Here is a 25,853-nt window from a genome sequence, read left to right as displayed (position 1 = left end):
CACTTGCCGGATTCAGATGGGTGGCTGGACACCCGCCACCTCCCATCAGCCCATGCCTCGTCGCTGATGGCAGGTTATGTAGTAAATAAGTGCTCTTCGACGCGACGGTGGACGCACATTAGAGTTTGGCGAGCTTGGAGACAGTGGGTGTAATATTGCGAGTGCTACTACGGGCTACTACAGTACAAATGCGATGTATGGACAGATCAAGAGCTAGAGACAAGACAAGATATCACAGCCAACAAATTACACATCCACGGACACACAACGAACACACAACACAAACTGGGATGTACACTACGGAGAACATTGAACAACTGCTTCAATCGTCTTCGAGGCGCGTCAGGTCAATCGCCGAGACCGGGCGCGTTTTGAGCGGGGAGGGGTTCAACGTCTTCCTCCTGTCCACGCTGCCAGGCAGGCGCGCGATGCGCCGCTTGACGAGCTCCCGCGAGGGGCTGTTCGACAGCACCGAGTCGTCGCTGCTCAGCGGGTCCGACAGATCCGGCGTCCGCACCTTCATGCGCCGCAGGGCGGGCGAGACGAGGCCGACAGGGTTGACCTGCCCGAGGCGGGGGTCGTCATCGGACGAGGGCTCCTTTGGCGGGAGCTTTGACGGTGTAGCGTGCATGATGGAGTCATCTGTTGGCGAATGAAGATCAGTATTAAGGATACGAGACATAGCGTAGGGAACACATACCGCTACCCAGAATCGGCGCTTTCCTGAGCGCGCGCAGAGCGGACGACATGGACGAAGACCCAGCTTGTCCCGCTTCCCCGTTGATGACTGCGCCCCGACTCTTCCGCTTCTTCGTCGGGGTCTCTGGCAGCTCATCCCGAAGCGAGAAGAGCACAGGCTCCACCTCCGTTACCTTCACGGCCGACTGTGTCTTCCTCACACTCGCCTGGGCAGGCGTGCTGCCACTCTCAGTCTCGCTGTCCTCCGGAGAAGCAGCGCGCCGCGGCAGACTCGCGCGGAGACTTATCTGCTTCCGCTCTGCCTCTTTCTTCTCGCGATAGAGCACCTCCTTGAACGTAGGCACCTCCACAGCCTCCATGAAGACGCCCTTCCGTTTCCGCGAGCGCGGTGCACCCGCGGACGGCGCGGAGGACGAAGCCTGGGAACACGACGCGAACGGGTCGTCTTCCGACTCCTCCGAGGGTGGAGGGCAGGGCGTCTTGGGCACAGATGTGGTCCGCTTCGGAGTGCTAGGCAGTGCTGCAAATGCGACGCCCGCAGGCCCTCTCGCCGACTTCCTGGCACTGAGGACGGGGATCTCAGGCGAGTAAGACAAAGACGCGGCCAAGTCCTCCGCTAGGGAGCGCGGCGATTTGGGCAACGTTGCATGCCGCTTCGGTGTGCTCGGGACGTCCAGGAGGGACGCGCCCGCCCGGAGCGGCAGTGCATCCTCAGGCGCGAACCTCAGACCAGCCTCGAGCAGGGGCGCACCCGACATGTCAAACCTCGCCCTCTTCGGCGTCTGCATCCCCTCCTCTCCGTCATCGCCGGCGGAAGGCCGCTTGCCCAGGACAGACTGTCCGCTGGCGGGCGAGGCCATCGCGATGCGCTCCGCAACCGTGGCGAAGACGGGCAGCGGCTCGACGTTCTCCTTCTCGCCCCGCCGACGCGCGGACGACAGCGGCGTGCGGCGCGGGGTCATCTGCGACGTGCGCTTGGGCGTCATCGGCGCGCGTGGGGACTCCGCGGGCTGAGGAGAGTCGGGGAACGCCAATGGGGATGATGGCGAGGACGGCTCCGGGCGAGTGGACGTCTTGTGCGGGCGGTGGGGGTGACGAAGAGGCGGACGGGCGTAGACTTGGGTGTTGATGGCGGGGTGGTGAACTTGGAGGGACCGGCGACTGGTGACGCAGGGAGAGGGATGAGCGCAGGGATGGGCGGGCCGAAGCCGGAGGAGCTGGGGAGAATGGATGCGGTGACCTCGTCTTCCTCCTCGCTCTCTGCGTCGGCTGTCTCCGACGCGAAGAGGTCGTCGTTGAACTCGGAGAAGTCAGAGGAGGGCGGGAGGTCGTCGTTGTCAAACGCAGCAATGGCGGCAGGCTGATCCCCGGCCAATGCGTGGAGGCAGGTTTGAAGCCGATCGGACCAGCCATCGGAGGGCTCCTTGATCCGCTCGTAGGCGGTCTGCCAGAGCTCTGCGAATGCTTCAGTGATGGCCTCAGGTTGTCTGCGCGGCCGCAGAAGCCGGACTCGACGATGGGTGCGAGTGTCTCGATCAGTTCGACGGAGGCGGGGAGCGATTGAAGGCCGAGCAAGACCGTCTGGTATACTGGGAGAATCTATACAGAGATTGTCAGAAAAAGGCTGTACTAAGTACGTTTCGCTTACATCCATAGCATATCATCCTCAGTGAACACCCGGAAGTCGTCGCCGATCCACTGGCCAAGCCATCCTGGAGGAGCTCGAACATATTCATCGACAGCTCGACAGGACACGCGTCTATGACCCTTGTAAGCGTCCGGATGAGCCAAATAGATATGACCTTGTTGCGCGGCTCCGGCGGGTAGGTCGATGCCAACGTATCGTTGACCAAATCGAGTACATCCTTTGGAACGTCCCGTGCATCGTTGATGTCCAAGTTCGAAAGGAGCAAGTCAGCGATACGGGTGGAAGAGGCAGACGGCGTCGGTGAGCGGTGAGAGAATACTGTAGAGGCGATTTGGTCGACGACAGTGACGGAGTCAATGCCGTAATCGAGTGCCCTGTCCATAGTCTCACGTAGAAGAACGTTCCAAATGTCGACGTCGTGATTCCACATTTCGAACACCGCGAACTCCCTGCATACACAGTCAGTCGTACACCTGCAGAACAGCGTTGTCCACTCACATAAAGGGTGCGCTGAGGATGATAACACCCATCTCCCAGATGCTCGGAGTTGTCGCGCCATTTCTCGACGAAGGCGGTCCACACCAGTCGGCGTACCTCTGGAGCCCAGCCAAACTGCGGCCTTTAGGGTGACGTCCCGACCAGAACTTCTCCATCAAGGCCACTTCGCACGCGAACATCGTTTCAGCGCAGAGGGAGGCCCACTGCATCCTCACACCATCCGGCTCGTCCAGGTCCTCGACAAGATACTCTTCGTGGTACAGCAGGTACCCCAAGAGCTTCTCCGATGACTTCTCTAGTGCCTCGCCCAAAATACGCTCCTATGGACATGCCAGAGCTCGCGCGCGAGATAGAGCTTCAGGCCCAAGTTCAAGCGCTCGATTGTCGGCATCAGGTGCGTCCGGGTGGCTTTGACAGGGCTCGTAGGGACAAAGCCGCTGTCATGTTCACCCTTAGAGTTCTTGACGACATCTAGCTTGGGGTCGTCGACGAGATCAATGAGCAGGTCAGTCATTTCATCCGCCCACGCCGTAAGGCCTCTCGTTATCCGCATCTGCAATGGGTTGAGACACTGCATGCGCTTGTGGAGACAACGACGAACCTGCAAGCTCTTGGCTTTTGGAACGAATCAAGCCGCACCACATAGTGACAAGCTCAGTCTTGATAGAAACAATCAATCAACGCCACGTTCGAGGCCTGATACGATGAAACGTACCGGACAGTTAACCCCCCACGACAGCTTCAACGCACTCAGGCTGTTTTTGAAGACCACCAAGAGCACGTTGAATACCCATGGTGTTGCAAGCTCGTCTTCCGACAACTTTCTGATGCTACGCGTTCGGAAACACTCCTCGAGTATCGGCCGAGCCGCGGACGGCAGCGTGGACCAGTCAGCGGTGAGCAGTCCTGGCTCAGCACAGAACAGGCCGTGCGGAAGCAGGGTCGGCGCCTCAATGGCCTCGTCTACTGAGTTGTCCGTGACGCCGAGGAAATCCAAGGCGGCGTCGAGGGCTTCCTTAGTGGTGTGTCCGCCTTTCCGGCTCATGGCTCGCAGGACACCGAGGGCCCGCCGAAGACTAAGCTCATCGGCGGATGGCTGCGATAGGAGCGAAGCAATGACTGCCGAGCCTGCACCAACGTCAATGATGGAGACCATGACCTTCCAGGCGTTCTTTGAGTGCACCACGGGAGAGGTGACACTCGGCGTGCGCTCTTGCTCGTCAGCACCCTCCATGTCCTCGTCGTCATCACAGTCGCTTTGATTGATGGTGCACAGAAGAATGCCCAGACCATACAACGCCAGGTCATGAAGCCAATGTTGCGAACGGAGCTCTTCCCGTGACGGATTCCCAAGCTGAACAGGGCAGTGATTGTGCGACAGAGGGCGTCGTCCTCGTACACCATCGGTCCGAGCAGAACGATGAAGTAGCCGATTACCATCCATGCCCAAAGGGACCCTGAGCGACGTGCCTAGGTTCTGTCGCGGCTAAAAGTGTCCGGAGGTGCGCACTATCGCAGAGTCTCTTTTTGGACTACCTGGTGTTGCGGGAGGTGCGGCGTTTCCATTTGCGTCGGGTGAAGGCGCCGGCGAGTCCACAGGCCGCAAATACCTGGCAACAATGCCGGCGATGCGAGCGTGAATCGGAGACGCAGGGATATTCGCGACAGCATACGCAAATCCTCCGAGAGCATGGCACGCCTGAGCGCGCAACACGAGAGTTGGCGCAAGAAGGTTCGTGAGAAGAGACGGAAGTATATCCGTGAAGGCAGGCACGAAGATATCCGGAAATGCCGTCGACAGCTCGTAGATCGCCTACGCAACATTCAGCAAAAATAGCAAGAAAACAAGCGCATATATTGACCTTGAGACCGTCACTCACTGCTCCCTTCTTACCCTCTCTCCCCAGTTCACCTTCAATGCCCCGACGGATGGCGTAAGCTATGCGCGGTGCGGCGGGTTCGATGACTTCCGCGGGCAGCTGCATGGTCTGGATCAGCCACACGGCTAGCGCGCATGTTTTACGCGCATTTGGGGTTGGAAGCTCGGGAGCCATGGGAATGGCAAGGACATTCGTCAAGAGGAAGCGTAGCTGTTGAGCTGCAAATGGTTGAGATGACTGCTCGTAAAATATACCATGTAGTCCACTTACTAGAGTACAGCTGATACAACGCAGGAAATGTGAAGGCAACGTTGAGAAATCGGATGACTGCGTGGAGACACCACACAAATCGCGCGCGAATTTCGCCTGTTCCCCAGACATCCCCCTCTTCTTTCGAGGGCTTTCCTTGGGAGAGGGTAATGCAATAATTGATGCCCGCTCCCGTGTTGGGCATGGATCGCCTTCAGATGATAGGGCCTCGAGAGGGTCGATATGCACGCGGCCTAGATCGCGAATGACCATTTCAAAGAACGCGACGCGGTGTTGTCGCAGAGGCTGAAACAGTGGCCACGTCGAGTCCACTACACTGTCGGTGGTAAGCGCAGACTTGAGACGCGTAGAAAGGACGGAGTAAGCTTCTGTGAGGTCGTGCAGTGACGCGTCCGGGTTAAGGATGCACGAGACCGGATTCTCCAAATATCGCAGGTCGGTCAAAGGATCAGCTGGCTCTGGAGTGCATTCTTTCTGGTCCTCGTCGTCCATCAAAGGGATATGGCCTCCGTCTTCTTCAGGATAGACTTGCTCGGTGCGTGCCGCGACGCGCTCGACTCGATAGAACCGCATGGCAGCATCTTGCTTGACGGAAGAGTGTGGTACTGGTGCTCCTCTGACCATGAGACGCGTGAGTTGAGCAGAGGGCGCGGCGCCCAATTCTCCTTCTCCCTACGACCCGTGCTAGGTGGGGTTGGAAGGCTCATCGTCAAACGTGGCCCGCCGTACCTACTGCGAGAAGGATAAGGTATGAGGACAGGTGGGGGTGTCAAGCCAGTCGACTAGGTCGAGGCGAGGACTGAGCAAGGGAGGAGAGCCAGAGAGGTAGGAGAAATGAAGTGTCGTCGACGGTGGCCCTCGGTTATATGCTTGTTTGTACAAGTTGACGCGCCCAATAAACATGGACGCGTTCGGTTTGTTGACGCGACCGCGTTGTTTGGTCCCACATAGACGCCCGTTGGCTGAGCGTCCAAGTTTGGCCCAATGACCGCTCGTCTTCATTGAGCTCGCTGCAGTTTTAAGTTGACTGTTATACACTGTGCTTTGGTTCGAGAACATGCCCTGTACAATGACGGCCACTTGACAACTGAAGATCACTGCGTCTCTTGCTGTGTTGCAACGGAGCTCGCAGTGCTGGTCCATACCTGATGCAAGGACTGGCTCACCATGCTATAACTTACAGTTGAAATGCCGGTCTGCCTTCCATATTTACCACATGGTGCTGATAGTTTTGACTCAAGGATGGCGACCCTAGCTCGATGGCGAGAACAACGTCGCAAGTTCTGAGTCACTGTGTGGATGTGAAGGTATGCTCTTTCCATTCATGCTGAACGTCCTGCACAAGGTTTTGGACAATAGATCCACTGAGCTGTGGAATGGGCATCGTGATGCGCACGTTCTCACGTACTCGATGAATGTGTCGCTGGCCTCTGTGCTGAGCGCTGAGCCCGCATTCTTCTCATCGACATGGTGGACCGTGGACGTACTCTCATACGGGCGTATCCCCATGCCTGTCTATATCATGTGCCGGAAGTGAATGTCGCGCGCTGTCCATGCATAGTAACAGCGACAAACACCTATTGGAACGTGTTCTTTACGCGCCCACCATTCTTTCTTTCTCATTCCCAACCATGCAGCTCGCAGACCGCGATCCTCGTCCCGTACAGGAGACGTCTTTGAACGTTCTCGTATTTGCGAGGCCGGCCTGGGGATTCTAGTCCTCTTCACAGACTGTACCACAGTCGTGCCTTAAATGGCTAAGCGGTGCATACTTTGCTGTCGGGTCCGACGGCGTTCGCGGTACCCCAAAGACACGATGCGAGAGCTCGAAGAGGGGAGGACCTGACTCGACACTGTGCGCTGCTGGGACAGGGCAGGCCTTCATCGCTCGTTGTGTCGACCATTATCGCATCTGCTGTGTTGATCATCTTGTGGCGCCCATTCTTCTCTCAGCCACCATGGGTAGTAGGCACTTTTCATGACTGCCTTTTTGGCGTGCTCGTTTGATCGGGGCCACTCCGCGGCCGCAAGTGTCCTTCATCGGCAAGTGCGCTAGGTCGGTGATTGTGGAGATGGCGTATGCCTACGATGGCCAGGGGATAAGGTGGATGCAGATGTATGAGATGGTTGATCACCGAGGTTCTGGGTGTCTTCCTCTTGGTACTATATCGCGGCTCGTAAGGTATCCGCATCTTGGGTCACGCCAGGATGAGGCCGCCTACGAATCTTTGCATTTCCCGGTCGCTCGCGGGTTGCATTACTTCGTGCCTACCGAATTTTTGGGACTTATTCGCTCTTCGGGAGCATTCGGAGCTTAACTACGTGGTTAGCACCGTCAAGTCGGGTTGTCCTCGTCCCCAAGGCCGATGTCTGCATGGATGACCAAGTCAGGTACACGCCCTGTACCAACCCTGTACACGCCTCTTTCAAGGTGCCGAATAATGCACCGACCTCTTGTTGTACAGTAACAGTGACAAACATCGTCTGCTTCCAGTGTTCACACTACTTGTGCGGCTCTCTCATTACGCATGCAGCGTGCAGACCGCGACCCTCACTCCACACAGGAGATATTCTACGATCTCCAACATCGCGAGGCTGGTCTGGGTCTTCTATCCTCTTCGCAGCCTGTAGCACAGTCAGGCCTTTATAGGTCAGGCAGCGCACATATTACCTTCCGACCCAGGTCGTTCACGACGGCGATGGCAGAGGAGAAGCCGAAAAGGCGTTACCGTGAAGTGTGCCGCGAGAATTAATATTGGACATACCGTATACATCGCTCGTTGCGTTGGTCTCTATCGCATCTCGCGGCCGTGCTGACTCCACATAGGCTTGGATCGCATTCCTCGTCCCTGATCCCTGACGACATGCCTATGTACAGTGCTCGCCAGGTGTCTGCTACGGTATGTATGGCATGAGCGTCGCACCAAGATTTAGATTGGCGAATAATACCGTGTTGTTCACTGTTGGTACCGATAACAGTACCAAACACCCTTTCAAACGTAGTCAACTGACGCGTTCGTCTTGCGGCTCATTCATGCAGCTCGCAGGCCGCGAACCTCGCCACGTACCGGAGACGTCCTATGCGACGCTCTCTTTCTTCGCGAGGCTTGCTCGGGGCATTCGAATCCTCATCTAGACCTTAGCAAGGTCAGGCCTTTATTGGCCACGCGATACCGCTACCAGGGTTCGTCGCCTACTCTCACTGCCCTGAGAAGTGAGCTATAAGCTCGCGGAGGGGAGGGTTGGATTCGGCACTGGTGGAATCGCAAGGATTCGGGCGACCGTCCACGAGTTGGAGTGCTTTCATCGCACCTTTGGGTCCGGCATCGGTGGGTGCCCCATCGTCGACTTCTGTGACGACGCCCGCAAAATGGACCGGCGTGTCAATGGATGTCAACAAGGTGTCCCTGTCGGACTTGTTCGCAAGTGCACTATAACGTGTGGCACGTCTTGGCGGAGAGTATCGCATTGGCTAATGTCTCTCGGACAAAGGTCGCGAGCGGGCAGTGGATGGCACTGCCCACCGTCGAAGGCTGCCGCGCCGCAACTATCGTACAGGAAGCCGACTGGGCACTTGGTGAAGTAGTTATCACGTCGGTTTGGCGCGGGTGGAAGCCAGAACGAGGGGTGGTAGTAGGTGTATGAAGAAGTTCACTAGCTCTTTGGACGTCTTGCCCTTCAGTGAACTCGCGGCTCGTAGAATGCGCGTCGGCGTGTGCTTACGAACTACTTGGTTTCAACTTCCCCGGCTACTCGCGGGCTGCATGGACACTATTACAGTACCAATTTTTTGTCCTCTTGCGCTCTTCGGAGTGCCTTACATTGTTGCCGCTTGCATGTTGAGAAAGCGAATCCGGTCTGACATCGTAGCATTGTGCAGAAAACATATACATAGCCAAGATCTACCCTGTATGATGTTCTCTACAGCGCAAAACAGGACATTCAGATCGAGCAGCGGAGGTGTCCAGTGTCTAAGGAGGCGGTGAGGCGGTGAAGGGCATGATGTCACGGTGGCAAACTACAGTACTTAAACCTACAGTAACGCGCCAAATGCATACTGTACCCTACATACTGTACGGTTACCACTCGTTGGTCAGCTTGAGCGGTTCCATGCGCAATGCTTCGATCGTCTACACAAGAGTCACGATACATGACAGAGCGCAGCCAACTTGAAGACATTGAACTACATACTTACTTGCGGCGCTGCGTAGACGTCGATAACTTTTGCAGTTGGGGAAATGAATACACCACGATGTATTGTTCACTATTATTATTGTATGCATGATACTTATGCACTTCTTATAACGTACGATTACATAACATTAACAATGCCGAAGAGCTTTCCGGATGCCTCTGAGTTGTCTCGGAGCAGCTCATCTCGCCTCATCTCATCCATGCAGCTCGCAGGCCGCGAACCTCGCCACGTACCGGAGACGTCCTACGTTCTCTCACTTCGCGAGGTTGTTCCTGGGGCGTCCTGATTGGAACTGGAAGACCATAGCAAGGTCAAGCCTTTGTTGGCTAGGCGATGCAACCATCCAGGAGTCGTCACCTCTCAGTGCCCAGTGAAGTGAGCTGTATGCTCATGGAGGGGAGGGTTCGATTCGGCACTGGAGGGATCGCAAGGACCTGGGCGACCATCCACTGGCTGAAGCACCTCTGTCACACCTTTGCGCCCAACATTCGTGGGTGCCCTCCATCGTCTCGACTTATGTGACGTTCCCGCCGCGGGCCGACATGAACGTGTTGCCAGGTACCATTATGATCAGTTTCCTGGCGAGATCCTTGTAATGCACCGAGGAGCGCGCCAAGTATGAACGGTCTCGCACTGACCAAGTCTATCGGACGAGGTTCGCGACCGGGGTCAGACAGTAGATTGGATGCCGCGAGGTGTCAGTAGAGCAAGGTGTCGACTGGATAGACGCTGTTCAATAAGTGTGACATATGTCGGTCGTGTGTAACGGAAAAGAGCAGGACGAGACGGTGGTCGTAGGTGCACGAGGAGGAGGATCGGCTTCGGCCTCGCGCTCGTTGGATGTGTCGCTCTTCAGCCGACTCGCGGCTCGTATGCGCATTGTTCTGGCTCGACCGGGACGCGATATCATTATGTGCTTACGAACTAGTTCCCCGGGTGCTCGCGGGCTGCATGGACACCATTGCCAATTTTTTGCCTATCGTGTGCTCTTCGGAGTGCGTTGTACTTTTTTGCTCACACGTCCGCAGTGGATCTGTCCTTTGTCCATTGTGTCGTCTCACTGTCTGTGTCACTATGGCACGCTATGATAGAACGTCTCGAAGGTGGTTCTTTTTTGCTCACACGTCCGCAGTGGATCTGTCCTTTGTCCATCGCGTCGTCTCACTGTCTGTGTCACTATGGCACGCTATGATAGAACGTCTCGAAGGTGGTTTAGTTTCGGAGCTGGGCACATAGCTAACTTATATCCATGTTGAATTCAACAGCTACCGGTGCAGTCAGACTACAGCTGGGTCAGGGTTCTGGCTATGCATCGTTGCAGAATTCAGGTGAGTGTCTCTCTAATACGTATGGATGAGCTTCCAAATCCTGTTGAGTGAATGCTCAGACCTCAAGCTAAAATGACTCCGAAGAGTTGAAATTGGCAAAGTATCCTAGTCGCATTGCAACCACGCTCGTTGTACACGGCTGGAACCTGTTTGCTATTTGCATAGACCTGCTATGTACAATGGTGTACAAGGGGACAAACCGGAGGACCGTTGCGCAAACGTTCAGATATCTTCCGGTCGAAACTCGGATGGTCACGTCAACGATTATTGACAGGCTGCTTCAAACGCTCAGCAGCCATGCCAACGTTAGACGTTTCGAAGTTCACGCAGATACGGTGGCATGCCGGGGCATGCCGTTGCACAGCTTCATCCATTCGACTTCGGTGCGATCACAAGGACTGAATGGGCTTGACTGGGTCTCTGTTCTCACCATCTGCCATTCTGTCAGAGAACGAAACTGTCAGTGACAAGCGATGCCACGCTGCTGGTGTGCTGGCCGTGCAAGTTTGAGTAAACGAGGCCAGAGCTTGACAACTGCTTCGACGGAGCGAAGACTCATAAGCCAGACAATAACTGGGCCGACCTTGACGCGCAACATCAACTCCGTTACTGAGGATTATAGCGCGCGAAACTTGGGAGACCTGTAGCCATGACAGACCTGGATTGCGGATGGTGTCTCTTGTGTGGCACTTGTATGTCGGGATGCGCTCTCCTGGGGTCATGCATGGCCATAGCATGTAGGTGGCCAGCCACCATCTAATGTGTACCTGCTCATGTTACACATACAGTCGGATGTCCAACCAAGGTGAAGCCTGACAAGGAATACTTTGCGCGAACGTGTCCGGTATGCGATGATGGTGCGTCTGTAGTATTGCGCGAATATAATTTGAGATTGACTACGGACGTAGCTGCTGTGTTTCCCGCAGAATCCCACCACGAGATGAAGTGTTTCTTCTTGCCTGTCGCCTCGCTCCGGTCGAAAAGAATTTGGGTGTGCGAGACGTGCGACTGGCAGGCACGAATGAAAGAGAACGAAGCGGGGTGAGCATTCCTCTGTATTCGAGTATTATCCACGAGTTGTTGACCTTGCGCTAGCCTAGACACAGCCGTGCAATACCCAGAGGCGGTCGCCAGGCCGTCGAGAACGACGCACCAGCCTTCTCGTTCAAGAGTTATGAGCGCACCTCCAAACACAACCGGCAGGTCATCTACGCACCAGCCCTCTCGATCAAGAGAGACGAACGCGCCCCCGAACCCAGCAGGGAGACCGTCGACGCACCAGCCTTCACGGTCACGAGACACGAACGCGCCATCGCACGCGGATCCTCGACGGTCGCAACATCAGGCGTCTGCATTGCAGGAGAGGGACCTGCCGAATCCATACGAGATGAGCGCGCTACCTAGTAATAAGTAGTCTGTTGCTCACTGGCAGCCGCAAGGCACTGCTGCGAGGATCTATTACAGGACATCTGCTCACTTTGCTACCACTGCTTTGACTATACATCTGTTTCGAAGTTACAATACATCGTCGCTCGAGACTCGTGCACCGGGTCTGTGTAACTTAGACTTCGACGTCGTAAGCCCCACGTCACGTCACGTCGCAGAAGCGAGTTGGCTGTCTCCCCTTCCAGTACATAAACTTCGATTATCTGCCGACCCCTTAGATTGTGCCCCTCCCTCACCGACGCACACCTTCTCATCCCTCCTACAGTGAAGACAGGGATGAAAGTCGCGATCGTGGGGTCCGGTGTCACTGGCCTCGCTGCTACTTGGGTGAGTCTGGCTTCATGATTTGGTCGTGTATCCAGGTCTTAACTGGCTGGGCAGGTGCTCAACGAGTACTCTAATCATGAGGTACATCTGTATGAGGTGCATACGCGTCCCGGCGGACATGCGAACACAGTCAGCTTTGTGTCGCCAGGGAGGAAACCTGTGGACGTCGATACGTACGTCTATTTGGTCCACTCTCACAGGCTGATCTCAGTTTGCCTCTACTCAGCGGATTCGTGGGCCCATGTCATTTGCGTCAATGCCCTGAGGCTGATGCATATCCTAGATTGTGTTCAACCCAAGCACCTATCCCAACTTCCTTCGATTTCTCCGCCTCCACCCTGATCTGAAGTCGCGCATACAGGCAACTGATATGACGTTTTCTGTCTCTCGGGACAACGGAGCATTCGAGTGGGGAGGCGCCAGTCTGGGCGCTGTCTTCTGTCAACTCCGGCAGCTACTGGATCCGGACCATTGGCGTATGCTCTACGACGTTGCCCGCTTTAACGCTTGCGCCAGATGTTTGCTTCATCTGAGGGATGGCACATTGTATGCATCAGACGACGTCTCGATCGGAGAATATCTGAGACGAGAAGGATACTCCCATTCCTTCAGAGATAACTATCTTATAGTATGTCAATCCTCCTGCATGGTGTCTCTCTGCCTGCAGCTTATGTATCGTTCTCCCTACGTGCAGCCGATGACAGCAGCGATATGGAGCACGCCGCCAGATAAATGTTCGCTCGACTTTCCAGCCCGTACACTAGTGAGGCGACACCCTCCATCTCTCGATGTGCCCATTTGACGGGTATCGTTCCCAATCTTCACGCAGGTCCAGTTCATGCATAACCATCACCTGCTGCAGATCTTTGGCAAGCCGTCTTGGCTCACATTCAGAGGCGGAAGGTGCATTTTTCGCTTTGAACCTTGCAACACAACCGCTCATCGCTGACTCTGGTTTGTCCCGCTCAGTCAGTGCTATGTCAACCACATCCTCTCGAGGCTCCCTGCATCGCAGCTGCACTTGTCCACCCGCATAACATCCGTAAAAACCCGCAACGAGCACGATGTAGAGGTCACAACCGCATCAGGCGAGCGAGCGATCTACGACCACGTCATATTCGCATGTCATAGCGATACTGCGCTTGACATACTTCGCGTTGGTGGAGGTGTGACGCCGGAGGAAGAAAGGATCCTCGGTGCTTTCAAGTGGAACAAGAATGTGGCAGTGCTACATTACGACAGTGCCGTGAGTCTGTTCACTGGTTCGTTGAATGTAACCTCGTCTCCGACACGCTGAACCATCAATCAGCTTATGCCAAAACGACGCGTTGCGTGGTCATGCTGGAACTACCTCACCGCCTCTGAGAAAGACGAAGGTGGTCGGAAGAAAGCGAACGTTGACCGCGTTTCTCTGTGAGGCCATTCCGCTCGTTGCAGTATTCGTCACCAACGGCCTTCTGACACATATCACAGTACATGTACGTGAACGCCTCATGGCGCCCCGGTGCGCATGTAACTTACTGAGCACATACACGCGCAGACTGGATGAACGCGCTCCAGCACATCCCCGAGGAAGACTGCGGCCCCGTCTTTGTCACGCTCAACCCACCCTTCGAGCCCGATCCCTCCCGAACCGCAGGCCGCTATCAATACGAGCACCCCGTCCTCGGGGCCAAGGCGCGTTACTCATCCCCATCCCCGTCCTCACCAAGCACCGCGCTGACCCCGGAGTCTCCGCACACCTACAGGCCGTCCGAGCGCAGCAGGAGATGCCCGCGATCCAAGGCAAGCGCGGGCTCTCCTTCGCCGGGGCCTGGCTCAAGTACGGCTTCCACGAGGACGGGTTCACATCCGGGATGCGCGCCGCAGCCGCGCTCCTCCGGGCCCTTCCTTCGCCGTCTCCAAGCGGACGCGGAGGCCCAACCACAAGCGAAGCTCACTCGGAGACAACATCTCCCCTTCCGTTCGAGATCCTCGACGCGGATCGCGGTTGGAAGGAAGACAGGTACGCGAAGGTACTCGCGCTGTTTTTTGACGTGTTTGAGGGCGTAGGGTTGCGGGCGATCGTCGGTGCTGGCTTGTGCCTGTGCTTGTTGGCCATTGGGAGAGTGCTTGGCATGGTTGGGATTAACGCTGCGGTACTGGAAGCGGGACTGGACGGGAAGCGGCAGGAGGTGTATTCGAATGCTGATACAGGCAGGAAGGCCTTGAAGCGGGAGTATGATCCTACTTCTCGATCGCCCACGCCCAGGAAGAAACAGCGAGCACAGAATCCCACTTCAGACTCCATCGTTCACTAATCTTGCGAATACTTGAAGCAGAACTCACCATGCACTCGGGGAATAATCGCTGTCGGGGTTGTACAATGTAGTAGCAATGTAGATTGCAGAGTGTCAAAGGAACTGAGGATGCGAGAGACTATTGCGACGAATGCTACGTGATACAATCGATGCATGCGAGTTGAGCAGACGGCAATGCAAGCAGGGTAATCGAGAAGACGGGAAAAGATGCTATGTACGGATAAATGATACACACACGACGGACACCTATTACAAAGTCCATATGGTTCACACTAGATGAACATATCTACAACGAGACCTAGCATCTAGCGAATCGCAACGCACGCACGCAACCTATTCAAGAGGACAGGCGAATTGAGAGGCAGAGACGACTACCGCCTGATATCGGGAAGGGAGAAACGGACATTGCGAGGGGAGTCGTCGGAATGGTGGTTATTCTGTGATTGCTCGGCCTCGTCTTCAGACGGCGCCTCGCTCCCGGGCAGCGGCGTCGCTGGCGACGACGGCGAGAATATGCGCGGGGTGTTGTACCCACTGGGCGAGCGCTGGTCGGCAAAGCGCACAGAGCGCACAGAGCGCGACGGCGACTGCTCGCGGGAGCGCAGGTCCGTGCGGATGGAGTCTACGCGCGAATGTCGCACTCGAGGGTAGCGCATCGAGGATGCTGGCGTCACCGCGCCCTCCGGCTCAGGCGAGTTGCGCCCACGGCGCTCCTCAGGCGACTCCGAGCCCGCATCGTGCTTCTCCTGCTCTTCCTTATGTGCCTCGCTCAAGCCGGCTTGGTCTATGCTCGCGCTCCGCTGGGGCCCGCGATGGCTCCCGGGGTGGCGGCGGATGGACCCCTTCTTGCGGTTGGGCTTCTTGATGCGCCGCTTGCCCTCGGGCCTGCGCCCTCCGTCGCTGGCATCCGACATCCAACCTTCATCTGCCTCATCTGCTCCTTCTCCTTCTCCTTGGAGGATCGACATGAAATGCCGTCCCCCTTCCTGTGCGCGGCCCTCCATCTCCCTCGCTTTTCCTTCCACGTGTGACGCGCCTTCTTGAAGGTTGCGCTGCGCGTTCTCCACGATCGACTCTAGCTCTTGCGTGCCGCTCCCTACTCTCTGTTTGATCTCCCCTACCACATGTTCCGCCGCGTCCTCCGCGACGCGCACGGTGTCGGTCGCCGTCGGCTCTGGGCCATAGAAGTTCCTTTGCACTTCGACTTCGACCTGTGAGCGAAGGATCAGCACTCCGGTACGAACCTCGGCACCGAACAGAGGAACGCACCTCTTCTCCTGGCCCTGCACGCTTCTCCAAAATTCTGTGCGGGCCCTCGCGCCACTCCTCCTCGAGGTCGTCCCCGTCCGGCGCGTTTTCGTCGCGCACGTCCGTGCCGTCCGGCCTGCGCGTCTCCGCATAGTCCCGCTCCTGGCTCGACTCGCTGTGCTCCTTCTCCGTGACGCTGTCCTCCTGCGCGGGCACCACGCCGCGCTCCATCGCGTCCTCGCGGTCGCGGTTGATGACGATCTCCTCGCCGGGGCGCACCTGGCGCGTGTGCGTCGTCCACTCGGGCATCGCGCCGCGCCCGCCCGTGAACGTCCCGAACGTGTCGTGCCGCGACCAGGTGCGCGTCACGGAGTGCACGCGCCGCCCGAGCGAGAAGAACGGGATCGACAGCCCGTGGATCGTGATCGAGCAGAGCACCATGAACGCGACGATCGGCTGGATGGACGCCGCGAGCAGCTCGCGCTGGTTCGCGGGCGGGTCCTCGGGCTTGGGGAGCTGCCCCGCCGCGAGGGTGGAGATGAACACGGCGCCTGGATGAAGTCAGCGGTTGCATCATAGCGGGCTGACTGACATTCAAGGTCGGCTTACCAACTCCCATGGGGCCGAAGTGCCCGCTGAAGATGGCCTCCCGGAACGTCTTCACGTCCGGGATCCACTTGTACAGGGCGATCATGATGGGCAGCCGCCTGAGCAGCAGGACCAGGATCGCGATGACGATGAGACGCCATACGCTGAGCGTCAGCGACGAGTCCGAGAACGCATCAAAGGGCATCCACGCGCCGATGAACACAAACGAGGCGATGTTGAACAACAGATCGATGACGGACGAGAATACGGCCTGCTCCGTCTGCCGGTTGAAGAACCCGTCCCACGCGAACGCGGACCCGCACGAGAAGGCAGCGAGGAGGTCGTCCGAGCCGAGGAGCGTGTTGATGCCGATGGTGAGCATCGCGAGCGAGACGTACTGCGCAACGTACGACTGCCGGTCGATCAAGTCTGTGCGCTCACAGAATTTCATGAGGTGCCGAAAGGCGAAGCCGATTATTGCGCCCAGCACGGCGCCGAGGATGATCTGGTCTGCGTCGTCATAATGCGCAAGTCAGGTCCTATCTACGCTGGGCAGGAGGCCGAGAGATGTACGCACAGAGCCATAGGAACAAGAACCAGTCGCCGACGGCCTTGCCCACCGAACCGTCGTTGATGAGGTAGAGTGAGATGAAGAGGAAGGGGAACGCCGCGCCGTCGTTACAGCCCGACTCCGCGGCAAGGAGGTGACGAAGGTGCGCGGGGACGTGCTTGTCCGCATACTTACCGCCGACGACGGCCGCGGCCAAGATGGGGTCTGTAGGCGTGAGACAGGCTGCAACTGCCAAGGACGAGAGGAAGTTGAGTCCGGGAATGAGTGCATATATGAGGCCAGCTGACACAAACCAGCCCTGCGGTCCCGAGTACGTTAGCGTTTTGGCTCGAAGCGCGCGAGAAGGGAAGGAAGGGACGCACCCAAGTCATGACAGGGAAGAGCAGGAAGAAAAGGCTCTTCCAGTGCCTCGCCATGTACGCTTTGGGCAATTCGACGCCAATGGCGAAGACGCCGATGGCGAGAACGACACGGCAGAATTCAAGAGTGATGGTGTTGGTGGTCTCAACGTTGCCCCCGCCCCAGTCGCGGGGGTTGAATATGTTTGCACCGTACGGGCCTAACGCAGTCAGGTTCACGATCGAATGAAGGGTAGTGGCTCAAAGGACGCACCGATGACGACCCCGAATAGAAATGCCCAACATGCTTCTCCGATGTACAGCTGAGGCCTGCGTTATGTCCTATTCGTGCGGACGATTTGAGAGTGGACATACCTTCTCTCGGATAAACAGAGAGAACATGCCGAACTGTAGGGCCGATCAGTCAACGTGAATCGCGACCTGGACAAAGGTGGACCTACAATGACAACGAAGGCACCGAGGGCGGCATAGATGATGTGAGGGATGGAAACCTCAAACTGGAGGCGAGGATAGAAATCAGTGCCGGAGCCGAGAACGAGTTCAGAATGCCTACCATATCGAATCGTGACATGGTGTAGAAATGCTAGTCGTACCAGACCTCTCTAGGATTATGTTCGAGAAAGGACGGTCGGTCGTTTGGTCGGACAGAGTCGTAAAAGCGTAGGGGCCGTGATGGTTAGCGCGAAAGCGTTGAGGAAGAGATCCGAAGGATGTGGAGATAAGTAATGGCAATGGACGGTGACCGCCGTCGGCTTGTCGCCGAGAATGCCCAGCGTTGGACGAGAATGCTTACAGCCGCAGATGACTACGGTACGGGGTATCTGCTGTAGGATGGGTCGTCGCTGTCGTGGATGGCGGCGGCGGCGCGATTAGGCAAGAGGGCGGAAGCATGCGCAGGGCGGGGAGGCGGCGACCGTGCAGGGTTCTTATGGCGGTCGTCAGTGCAAGGCCCTGCGTCGGAATGGCCACCGGCACGCGAGCCGCGATCGTCCCAACGCCCGGCTGCGCTCGGCATCTCTACTCAACGCCTCTTCCTCCCCCACGGCCCAGATCCCCTCCCCTCACCACATCCTTGGCTGCTGCGAATGGCAGTCCGCCTTCCTCCGCGTCCCCGCCCCTTCCGCGGGCTCCAGGTCGCCCACATCGATTGATACAGGCTCGGAGCTCCCTGGGGCCATTAGTCACAGATGACTAAATGTAGCAATGGCTTCTTCTGTCTCTGCTCCCGCCTGTCCGATGGCTTCCTGCTCTCCGAAGAAAGTCTAAATGAACCTCGATGCTCATGACGCCCGCAGCGTGTAGAGCAGCGGTATCCACGCCTCGCCTCACCGCAAAATCCTCACGCACCCGTACCACGGTCGCAGTAGCCCTCTTACCTCGGAAAGCAAGCCATCAAAATGCCGTACGAATTCGCCCAACGGGAGCGAGGTACCGTCAGCGGAACTCACGCTTAGCGGCTCCACGCCAGTACGCGTCCTCCTCCTGGGAACACTCCGCTACAACACACTCACCTGATCACTGCCACCCTGCGCGATTTGTGACGCTCGATGCGAGCCGCGACCCTCGCGACGCCGCGCCAGCGCCACCACGGCGCACACTAACACAAACTCGCAGCCAGATGACCTTCGCGCCTTCTCACAGCGCCCAGCGGTCAATCAAAGTCCTAGCTGTAGGATCGCGCGTACCCCGCGAGGCCTGCCATTGCTGGCCTACCCCGCGACCGCATGCGGAGGACGCGTGTTGAAGTCAACAGGGACGTGGTTGGGACGCCCACAACCATTGGTTCATTGCGCCGATGTGCGCAGCCACATGTCATGGGCGTATATCAAGCAGTCGCTCCGCTCCCGCGCTCGTCGCTCCCAGACGCCGCGGATGTCGCCGGACGCTCCAACACACGGTCCACAAAGTCGCGTCTACGCACGCTTAGGGGCTCAAGGAACACGGAGGCCGGTGACAGGTGCAGCCCGCGTTGAATGAAAGAACGCCAGCGAACCAGCAGGCTCACGTTGGGTGCTGACTGGATTCACTAGATGGCGCCTTCTGGGGGTCCATTGAGGACATTGCAAACTATCGTGCGTGTCTTCACAGCGAATTTGACGCCTCAGTATACAGTAATACGCACCTCACGGTACTGGCTCGGACTACTTGGAGCAAGAGCCGGGTCAACTAGGACAGGACCTAGCCCGTCGGCCGCGCTTGTTGAACGGACGCCTTCGTGTATAAGCTCAACGGAAACGTGTTCATGAAGTCCGGGATGAACAGAAGACGAGGAGCGCAGAAGACATGGCGGAGGGAGATCCTGTGTCTACACCGAAGCGGTTCTTTTATAAGTAGTCGTTCGGCAGCATTTCAGCGCCATTGCGCTCTTTTGGCTATTGCGCGTCGGGTATGGACAGCGTACTACCGTATCCCACAGGCTCGGACTTGTCCGTGATACGCTCTTGGGGCGTTCACAACGTCAACGCCGTGCGGTCATTCCATTTTGGCTTCATCTCTAGGCTACATAACGTCCTGCAAGTTTGCACACCAGTGACTTACGTATACGATGCAACGCTGTGGCGCATCTTCGCGAGGTGATTCGCTTTTTACATGCAAACGGGCCCTGAAAGCGACACAGGCATCGTATAGACTGTCTGGAAGCTTGCTGTACCATGCCGCGATGTCACCCCCTTCCTTCCTCTCGAGTTCGCTGGTCGCAAGTAATGCAATTGTCCTCAGGATCTTGCTCACTCCATACTCAAACAGGTGTCCCCTACAGCTGCAGGTTCGTGATCCGCCGAGCATACATCCTCCCCCAAAGGTTCATAACAACAAGCACAACACGTCCCTACCACGCGCAGAAGTATCACCCGACAACGAGACCACACCGATCGCACTTCTTCCTTTTGTCACACCTACGCAAGGCCAGCCGCTCATCAGCCACCACAGCTCGTCTCAGCCAGACCGAGGACGGGGACGACGTACAAGAGACAAAGCATCCCGACGGGGAACAGCGCGACGGAGCATATGATCCCCACCACGCCGTACTTCGTCGACACCTGGTGCTCGCCCCGCGCGCACCTGGCCATCACTGCACGCCGCACGTCAGCAAACGGTCCACGCAGACTACGGCAGCGGGGTCACTCACGCTCGAGCTGGTAGTTGTACCCGAGCTGCGCCTCCGTCATCTGCGGGATCTGCATCGTCTGGACGACCACAGGCGCAGGCGTGGGCGCAGCGGGCGGGGGCGGGGCCTCAGCCTGAGCTTGAGGAGCCACGGTGGCTGCGTAGTACCCTGGCGGACTCGCGGTGTCCTTGTTGTCCATCACGCGTGGATTCTTTGTCGACGTCTGGGGGAAAGAGGGATCACTCGCAGTCGAGCGTGCAATGAGGTCGCCTGCGGAGGGAGGGGTACGCAAGCGTATGTAGACTGCCTGCGGACACGTTTACTTATAGAAGAGCGAGCCGAGAGACGCTGCGTCAATTACGAGGAGCTCCTTCATCATCGGTGGTCGGTGACATGGCCCATGGCCAGAGGATGCCTGATTCAACGACTGCGGCCCGTGCAATATGATGGAGTCGATGTCTGAATCACTACTGCGGAGATAATCAACCACAAACGCCATCGGACGAAGTCATGGAACGTCTCTTCGTGTGATCATACTTGTCAAAGTCGGAACGAGTCGAAGTCTGAACTACTGTCCGGATTCGAGGTGCGACGTACAGTACCGTACAGCTGTGGCGGAATTTGAACGGTCCTTGCAGATCACTGCGTACAACTTGGAGGAGGGAGGAGGAGGATTGAAGAGGAAGAGGATGATGGGAGTCTTCTTGGCTGCGCTCCTGTCAAGTATGGTGACACTGAGAAGATGGAAGCCTAGTGCATGCAATTGTAAGTACTGCCTCGACGCCTCAAGCTGATCGGCACGAGTAGCACGCGTTTGGCTAGTCTCCGACTCTCCGTTGCCGACCATAAAAGAACGACAAGCGTTTGGCGCGGTTTGAGCGGAGAGTTTAAAGTCAAGTCAACGGGTCACACACAGACACTGTAAGTGCTAGCGGTGTGTACTCTTGAAAATACCGCATATGATGACAGAGAGAGAGAGAGACAATCTGTCAGACAAACTTGACTAGGAAAGGCTAGGAAAGACGAACCAATTGACATGCGAACGGCAATCATTCAAGGCACTCCGAAGAGCGTATGGAGACGAAAAATTGGCAATGGTGTACATGCAACCCGCGAGCAGTCGGGGTAGAGGCCACTGAACATACCGTGTTTCCGGACAAGCCAGAACGGTGCGCATATCAGCCGCGAGTCCACTAAAGGGTAAGACGTCCAATGAGCCGGACCGAAGTCGGACAGCCTCCTCATACACCTATCACCACCCCTCGTCCTGGCCTTTACCCGCGCCAAACCGACGCAACAGCTTGACCATTCGCTGCATCAACGCTATAATTCGCACGCGTCCGCCACACAGTATCCCTACAACGGCGAGCAGTACCTTTTGACTGCCCGGTCGCGAGCCTCGCCTGAGAGACTCAGCCATTGCGACGCTCTCCGCCGAGGATACCACGTGTTCTTGACGCGGTACGGCGCGGCACTAACGAAGACGACAACGACTGGGCATTCGCAGCTACGCCGGCCCATTTCGCGGGCGTCGTCACAGAAGTGGGCGATGGGGCACCCACCGATGCTGGGCCCAAAGGTGCGAGAGAAGCACTCCAACCCGTGGACGGTCGCCCGAAGTCCTTGCGATTCCGCCAGTGCCAAATCCAACCCTCCGCGAGCGCTAGTGCAACTCACTTCTCAGGGCGTCGAAAGTAGGACGAACCTGGGAGCGGTATCGCATAGCCAGCACAGGCCTGACCTTGCTAACATCTAGAAGAGGACTTGAATGCCCCGAGCAAGCCTCGCGAAGGAAGAGAGCGTCGCACAGAACGTCTCCCGTATGTGGCGAGGTTCGCGGTCTGCGAGATGCATGGATGAGCGACAAAGCGAACGCGCGAGTCGGCTATATTCGAGAGGGTGTTTGGTGTTGTTATCGGTACAAACCAGGAACAACAGAAGCGTTGTGCGCCGTTCGGAACGATCGTGGACATCCTTTGCATCTGGTACTTACTGAAGCAGGCCGCCTACTGCTAGTACAGTGTTCGATGTCATGATGCTTCGTCACTGAATATGAGAATGATATTGCCACTATGAATGAATCAGGCCGAACGATAACTACGAAGACAAAAGACCACTAGCACATTACAGAACCATGCATATTCATAACGAGGCTCTCGAAGAGCAATGATGTCCAAAAATTCATGCAGCCCGCGAGTGGCCGGGTGATGATTCGTCGACGTCTACATCCCGGTCAAGCCAGGAAGTGAGTCACTGAGTGGCCCACGCGCCGCGGTATGCTGAGGGACAGCTACCTAGAATCTCGCTGGTCGATCTCCTCGTACACCTGCTGCCATTTCTACGCCCATTGCTTCAACTATGACTAGGGTTTACAATACCGCCCACGAATGCTGCCACATTGACTATGTCGCTCGTCAGACGAGGGGCCCTTCATGGTGCCTCTCGGTCCCCAGACTGGCGAGCATGCGGGTTGCTGTTGACAGTCATGCGAGGGTCAGGTATACCATCAAGCGTTGGGACGCAGCGAGCGCCTGGCACCCGGCGCGACAAGGTGCGATAGAGACCTACGCAACGAGCGATGTATGCATGCCCTATCCTCGCGGCGCACTTCACGATGCCGCCTTCTCGACTTCTCCTCGCCATCGCCAACGACCTTGGTCGGAGTGTGAGTTGTGCGCCGCCTGACCAATTAAGGGCTGACTGTGGTACAGCCTGCGAAGAGGACTAGAAGACCCAGACCAGCCTCGCGATGTTGGAGATCGTAGGACGTCTCCTGTATGGGGCGAGGGTCGCGGTCTGCGGGCTGCATGTGTAATGAGAGAGAGCTGTATACACGCTTTGAGTGGGACATGAAGTAGACGATGTTTGTCTCTGTTACCGAGGGCTAACAGTGTACAACAAGAGGCTGATGCGCCATGGAGAGTGCATATCTGGCGCCTAGCAAGTATCCCGGGCGATGGGAGCTGAGAAGAACGAGCGCCGCAAAACGGTCGACGCAACGAGCGACGGATGTCCAGTCCCCGCAGCACATAAGAGACGAGCCAGGCCCTCCCCTCCACGAGCTCTCGCATCATGTCTTTGGGGCGCCGCGAACGCCGTCGGACCTGACCGTAGATCGTTTACCGTCTTCCGGTCAAGGCGCGACTGTGGTGCATTCTGTCAAGAAGACTAGAATTCTCTGGCCGATGCCGGTCTCGCAAAGACAAAAATGTTAGACATCTCTTATCCGGGACGGGGATCACGCACTACGAGTTGCATGGTTGGGAACGAGAACGACATTGAAGCTTGTGGGCGCGTAACGAACACGTCCCAACAAATACGACAAGGTCCTACTTCATCGTCACTTCAAGGGCGCTGACCCCTTGCGCACTGCGTGACAACAGGCTGCACCGTTATCGAGCACATGTAAGCACCCTTCTCTCGCGATCCTATGATGCAAGCACAGCAGAGGTACTCACGCTAGTTTTGGACATTAAGACCGACAGCGGCGTAATAGGACATAGACTGGGGCATAGGCATGGGCGGCTGGTAAGTGGGCACGTTCCCGTAGCTGTTGCTATACGTTTATACATCGTTCGTTGGGAGCGAATGAATGGCTACGGAGTTCCGCCGACGGTTTCAGAGACGTTATTCAGCCGACAGCGCCGCGCTCTTGCGTACATTTGCAGGTAAGGACAGTTTGACCTTCAGCCATAGGTATTCATAAACCGGTGTTTCAGTGAACCAGCCGTGCATGGTGAAGCGACGTACTGACCTGTGATACCTTCCCATCCACGTAGTCAGCTAGCCAGCCAACGAATTTGCGCATGTGGCTTTGCGCATAGTCCGCACAGGTTTCGCATTCCAGCGCTTCCTTGATGGCCTTGTCGAAAAGTCGTGTGTCGCGCCGGATGGCGTCGCTGGAGGGGGCGTCCTTCATGATGTCGACCATGGACACTAAGTAGTCCCGCCACCACTTAGTGGGCGTCTCTCGAGATCCGTCCATCAACTTGACCGAATGCTCTCCCAGAGGACACTCGTCTTGATCCACGTCACATTTGAACCATATCCAGTCTCTGGTCAAGAACGGTACACGCCGCTTGAGATGAAGCAGTGCATCGGAGCAACGCTGGTGGTAATCGAGTAGGAGCAGCGTCATCTTGCCGTCGATCATTTCCAGCTCGGGAGCGCAGGGTATCGAGCGAAATAGAATACGCCTATCGATGCGCAACGTCGCCTTCGCGGCTTGCTCGGCTTCTTCTGCGAATCCGTAGTGTATTGCGAGACAGTAAGCACGCAATGGGCCGTCTTGTAAAAAGTCGCACAGGTTCTTCCGAAGGACGAGGGTGACACCATCCATCGCATACTTCACGGCTGCGGCTAGGATGGGCGATAGGAAGTCGATGCCACGGAGAGGCGGTGGTGGGACAGGATAGCAGATGCGCAGCAGTCTATCCAGGATGTCACCGTTCTCTTGCAGAACAACAACAGGGAGACCATCCTTGAATTCTGTCCCATTTGCACTTGTGCCCGGCGGGTCACTAGGAGGTCCTCCGCTTGTCGGGCCGCTTGGTTGTGGTAGACTGAACATGCCTTCGAAAACAGGAGACGCTTCGGCTAGAATAGCCTTTCGAACGCGGAAGTCGACGAGGTCGGATGATCTGAGTATTACGTCTGCGGTACTCCTGTCGAAGGGCGGACAAGCATCCTCCGTCGGCACCACATCCATTCCCCTATCCTCGGGGATCACGTCCGGGGCGCTATCCATCTGATATTACAGCAGACATTGATCAATCAAGCCAATGCAAATAGCATGTACAACTTGCCAGAGCACAGTTGGAATGTCCGAAAGATGTTGGTGTTGAGTGTTGCCCACGCTATGAGTAAGGATTTGCTCTCGTCGTCAAATGGCCTACGCGTGCACAATACAAGCAGAGGTGCACTTTAGTGCTTAAAACCACATTTCGCAACCCACTGAGCACGCACCCGAGTCTCCTTAGGATTCTCGGGGTGAGATAGACCTGATTTACGCTGGAGTCAAGTCGCGTCGCGTCGCTTCGAGTCGAGGCTGGAATGCATATGATATACGCGCGTATCACGCGACATGTGACGCGTGACTGGCGAGTCGTGACTGGTCGCGTCTACGAATACTTTTGTAAGTATGACCATTGACTTCGCTCAATATTCGCCAACGCCTTGATTTGTAAATAAGCAATCTCGCATTGTACGCCATGCACAAGCTATCCATGACATGCAGTGAGACAAGGTCGCAAGCAGCACATCACGAAGTTCGGGCCGGTGAAGCAATGTCTAGTATTATTGTCTGCATCCATCTTCAAGGCCTCACATTCGACGCCGGACCCATCGGGGCAGATAGCGCGAATCAGGCAGTCAGCTCGACCTATCCAAAA

The 25,853-nt window shown here is 56.7% G+C and overlaps 6 protein-coding genes across 6 annotated transcripts; 2 read left to right on the top strand and 4 right to left on the bottom strand.

The window, feature by feature from the left end:
* Positions 1–130: 130 nt before the first annotated feature.
* On the bottom strand, positions 131–5,568 carry B0H18DRAFT_1206615 (uncharacterized protein; the record flags this gene model as incomplete). Its single annotated transcript, XM_048036179.1, has 10 exons — positions 131–642; positions 701–1,754; positions 1,808–2,298; positions 2,348–2,796; positions 2,846–3,165; positions 3,261–3,398; positions 3,561–4,199; positions 4,356–4,658; positions 4,708–4,935; positions 4,996–5,568. 10 exons carry the CDS (start codon positions 5,566–5,568, stop codon positions 323–325), a joined length of 4,515 nt encoding a protein of 1,504 aa, XP_047899586.1. The 3' UTR covers positions 131–322.
* Positions 5,569–11,076: 5,508 nt separating this feature from the next.
* Positions 11,077–12,037, top strand: B0H18DRAFT_316754 (uncharacterized protein). Its single transcript, XM_048037539.1, has 4 exons — positions 11,077–11,255; positions 11,307–11,375; positions 11,427–11,559; positions 11,614–12,037. The coding sequence occupies exons 1-4, from the start codon at positions 11,168–11,170 to the stop codon at positions 11,930–11,932; spliced, it is 609 nt and encodes a 202-aa protein (XP_047899585.1). The 5' UTR covers positions 11,077–11,167; the 3' UTR covers positions 11,933–12,037.
* A 203-nt stretch (positions 12,038–12,240) lies between these two features.
* Positions 12,241–14,591, top strand: B0H18DRAFT_1091875 (FAD/NAD(P)-binding domain-containing protein; the record flags this gene model as incomplete). The annotated part of the gene is made up of 11 exons (XM_048032306.1): positions 12,241–12,291; positions 12,346–12,468; positions 12,575–12,919; positions 12,986–13,054; positions 13,121–13,194; positions 13,261–13,537; positions 13,601–13,704; positions 13,765–13,769; positions 13,832–13,968; positions 14,040–14,371; positions 14,399–14,591. 11 exons carry the CDS (start codon positions 12,241–12,243, stop codon positions 14,589–14,591), a joined length of 1,710 nt encoding a protein of 569 aa, XP_047899584.1.
* A 62-nt stretch (positions 14,592–14,653) lies between these two features.
* Positions 14,654–18,392, bottom strand: B0H18DRAFT_901208 (Sodium/hydrogen exchanger family-domain-containing protein). Its single transcript, XM_048041457.1, has 9 exons — positions 17,911–18,392; positions 17,798–17,854; positions 17,712–17,744; positions 17,611–17,659; positions 17,361–17,557; positions 17,005–17,296; positions 16,449–16,937; positions 15,861–16,390; positions 14,654–15,802 (listed from the first exon to the last, which is right to left on the bottom strand). The coding sequence occupies exons 1-9, from the start codon at positions 17,926–17,928 to the stop codon at positions 14,963–14,965; spliced, it is 2,505 nt and encodes an 834-aa protein (XP_047899583.1). The 5' UTR covers positions 17,929–18,392; the 3' UTR covers positions 14,654–14,962.
* Positions 18,393–20,033: 1,641 nt separating this feature from the next.
* On the bottom strand, positions 20,034–20,803 carry B0H18DRAFT_972862 (uncharacterized protein). Its single transcript, XM_048043892.1, has 3 exons — positions 20,485–20,803; positions 20,185–20,427; positions 20,034–20,056 (listed from the first exon to the last, which is right to left on the bottom strand). Exons 1-2 carry the CDS (start codon positions 20,660–20,662, stop codon positions 20,273–20,275), a joined length of 333 nt encoding a protein of 110 aa, XP_047899582.1. The 5' UTR covers positions 20,663–20,803; the 3' UTR covers positions 20,034–20,056; positions 20,185–20,272.
* Positions 20,804–23,941: 3,138 nt separating this feature from the next.
* B0H18DRAFT_972851 (uncharacterized protein) lies at positions 23,942–25,490 on the bottom strand. The gene is made up of 4 exons (XM_048043891.1): positions 25,429–25,490; positions 25,269–25,354; positions 24,218–25,210; positions 23,942–24,147 (listed from the first exon to the last, which is right to left on the bottom strand). Exons 3-4 carry the CDS (start codon positions 25,208–25,210, stop codon positions 24,091–24,093), a joined length of 1,050 nt encoding a protein of 349 aa, XP_047899581.1. The 5' UTR covers positions 25,269–25,354; positions 25,429–25,490; the 3' UTR covers positions 23,942–24,090.
* Between the last annotated feature and the right edge of the window lie 363 nt (positions 25,491–25,853).

This window comes from Fomitopsis serialis (genome assembly GCF_022376445.1).
Source record: "Fomitopsis serialis strain Sig1Antser10 chromosome Unknown B0H18scaffold_3, whole genome shotgun sequence".
NCBI lineage: Eukaryota > Fungi > Basidiomycota > Agaricomycetes > Polyporales > Fomitopsidaceae > Fomitopsis > Fomitopsis serialis.
The sequence above is the reverse complement of the archived record's forward strand: the minus strand, read 5'-3'. Positions and strand labels throughout refer to the sequence as shown.

Coding starts and splice junctions, on each gene's coding strand:
- B0H18DRAFT_972851 (XM_048043891.1), bottom strand. CDS start 25,210: ATGGATAGCGCCCCGGACGTGATCCCCGAGGATAGGGGAATGGATGTG. Junction 24,148..24,217: donor TGGATGGGAAGGTATCACAG/GTCAGTACGTCG, acceptor CTATGGCTGAAG/GTCAAACTGTCCTTACCTGC.
- B0H18DRAFT_972862 (XM_048043892.1), bottom strand. CDS start 20,662: ATGGACAACAAGGACACCGCGAGTCCGCCAGGGTACTACGCAGCCACC. Junction 20,428..20,484: donor GTACAACTACCAGCTCGAGC/GTGAGTGACCCC, acceptor TGCGGCGTGCAG/TGATGGCCAGGTGCGCGCGG.
- B0H18DRAFT_901208 (XM_048041457.1), bottom strand. Junction 17,745..17,797: donor TCGGTGCCTTCGTTGTCATT/GTAGGTCCACCT, acceptor TCGGCCCTACAG/TTCGGCATGTTCTCTCTGTT. Junction 16,938..17,004: donor GTTCTTGTTCCTATGGCTCT/GTGCGTACATCT, acceptor ATGACGACGCAG/ACCAGATCATCCTCGGCGCC.
- B0H18DRAFT_316754 (XM_048037539.1), top strand. CDS start 11,168: ATGACAGACCTGGATTGCGGATGGTGTCTCTTGTGTGGCACTTGTATG. Junction 11,256..11,306: donor GTCATGCATGGCCATAGCAT/GTAGGTGGCCAG, acceptor TTACACATACAG/TCGGATGTCCAACCAAGGTG. Junction 11,376..11,426: donor GTGTCCGGTATGCGATGATG/GTGCGTCTGTAG, acceptor CTACGGACGTAG/CTGCTGTGTTTCCCGCAGAA.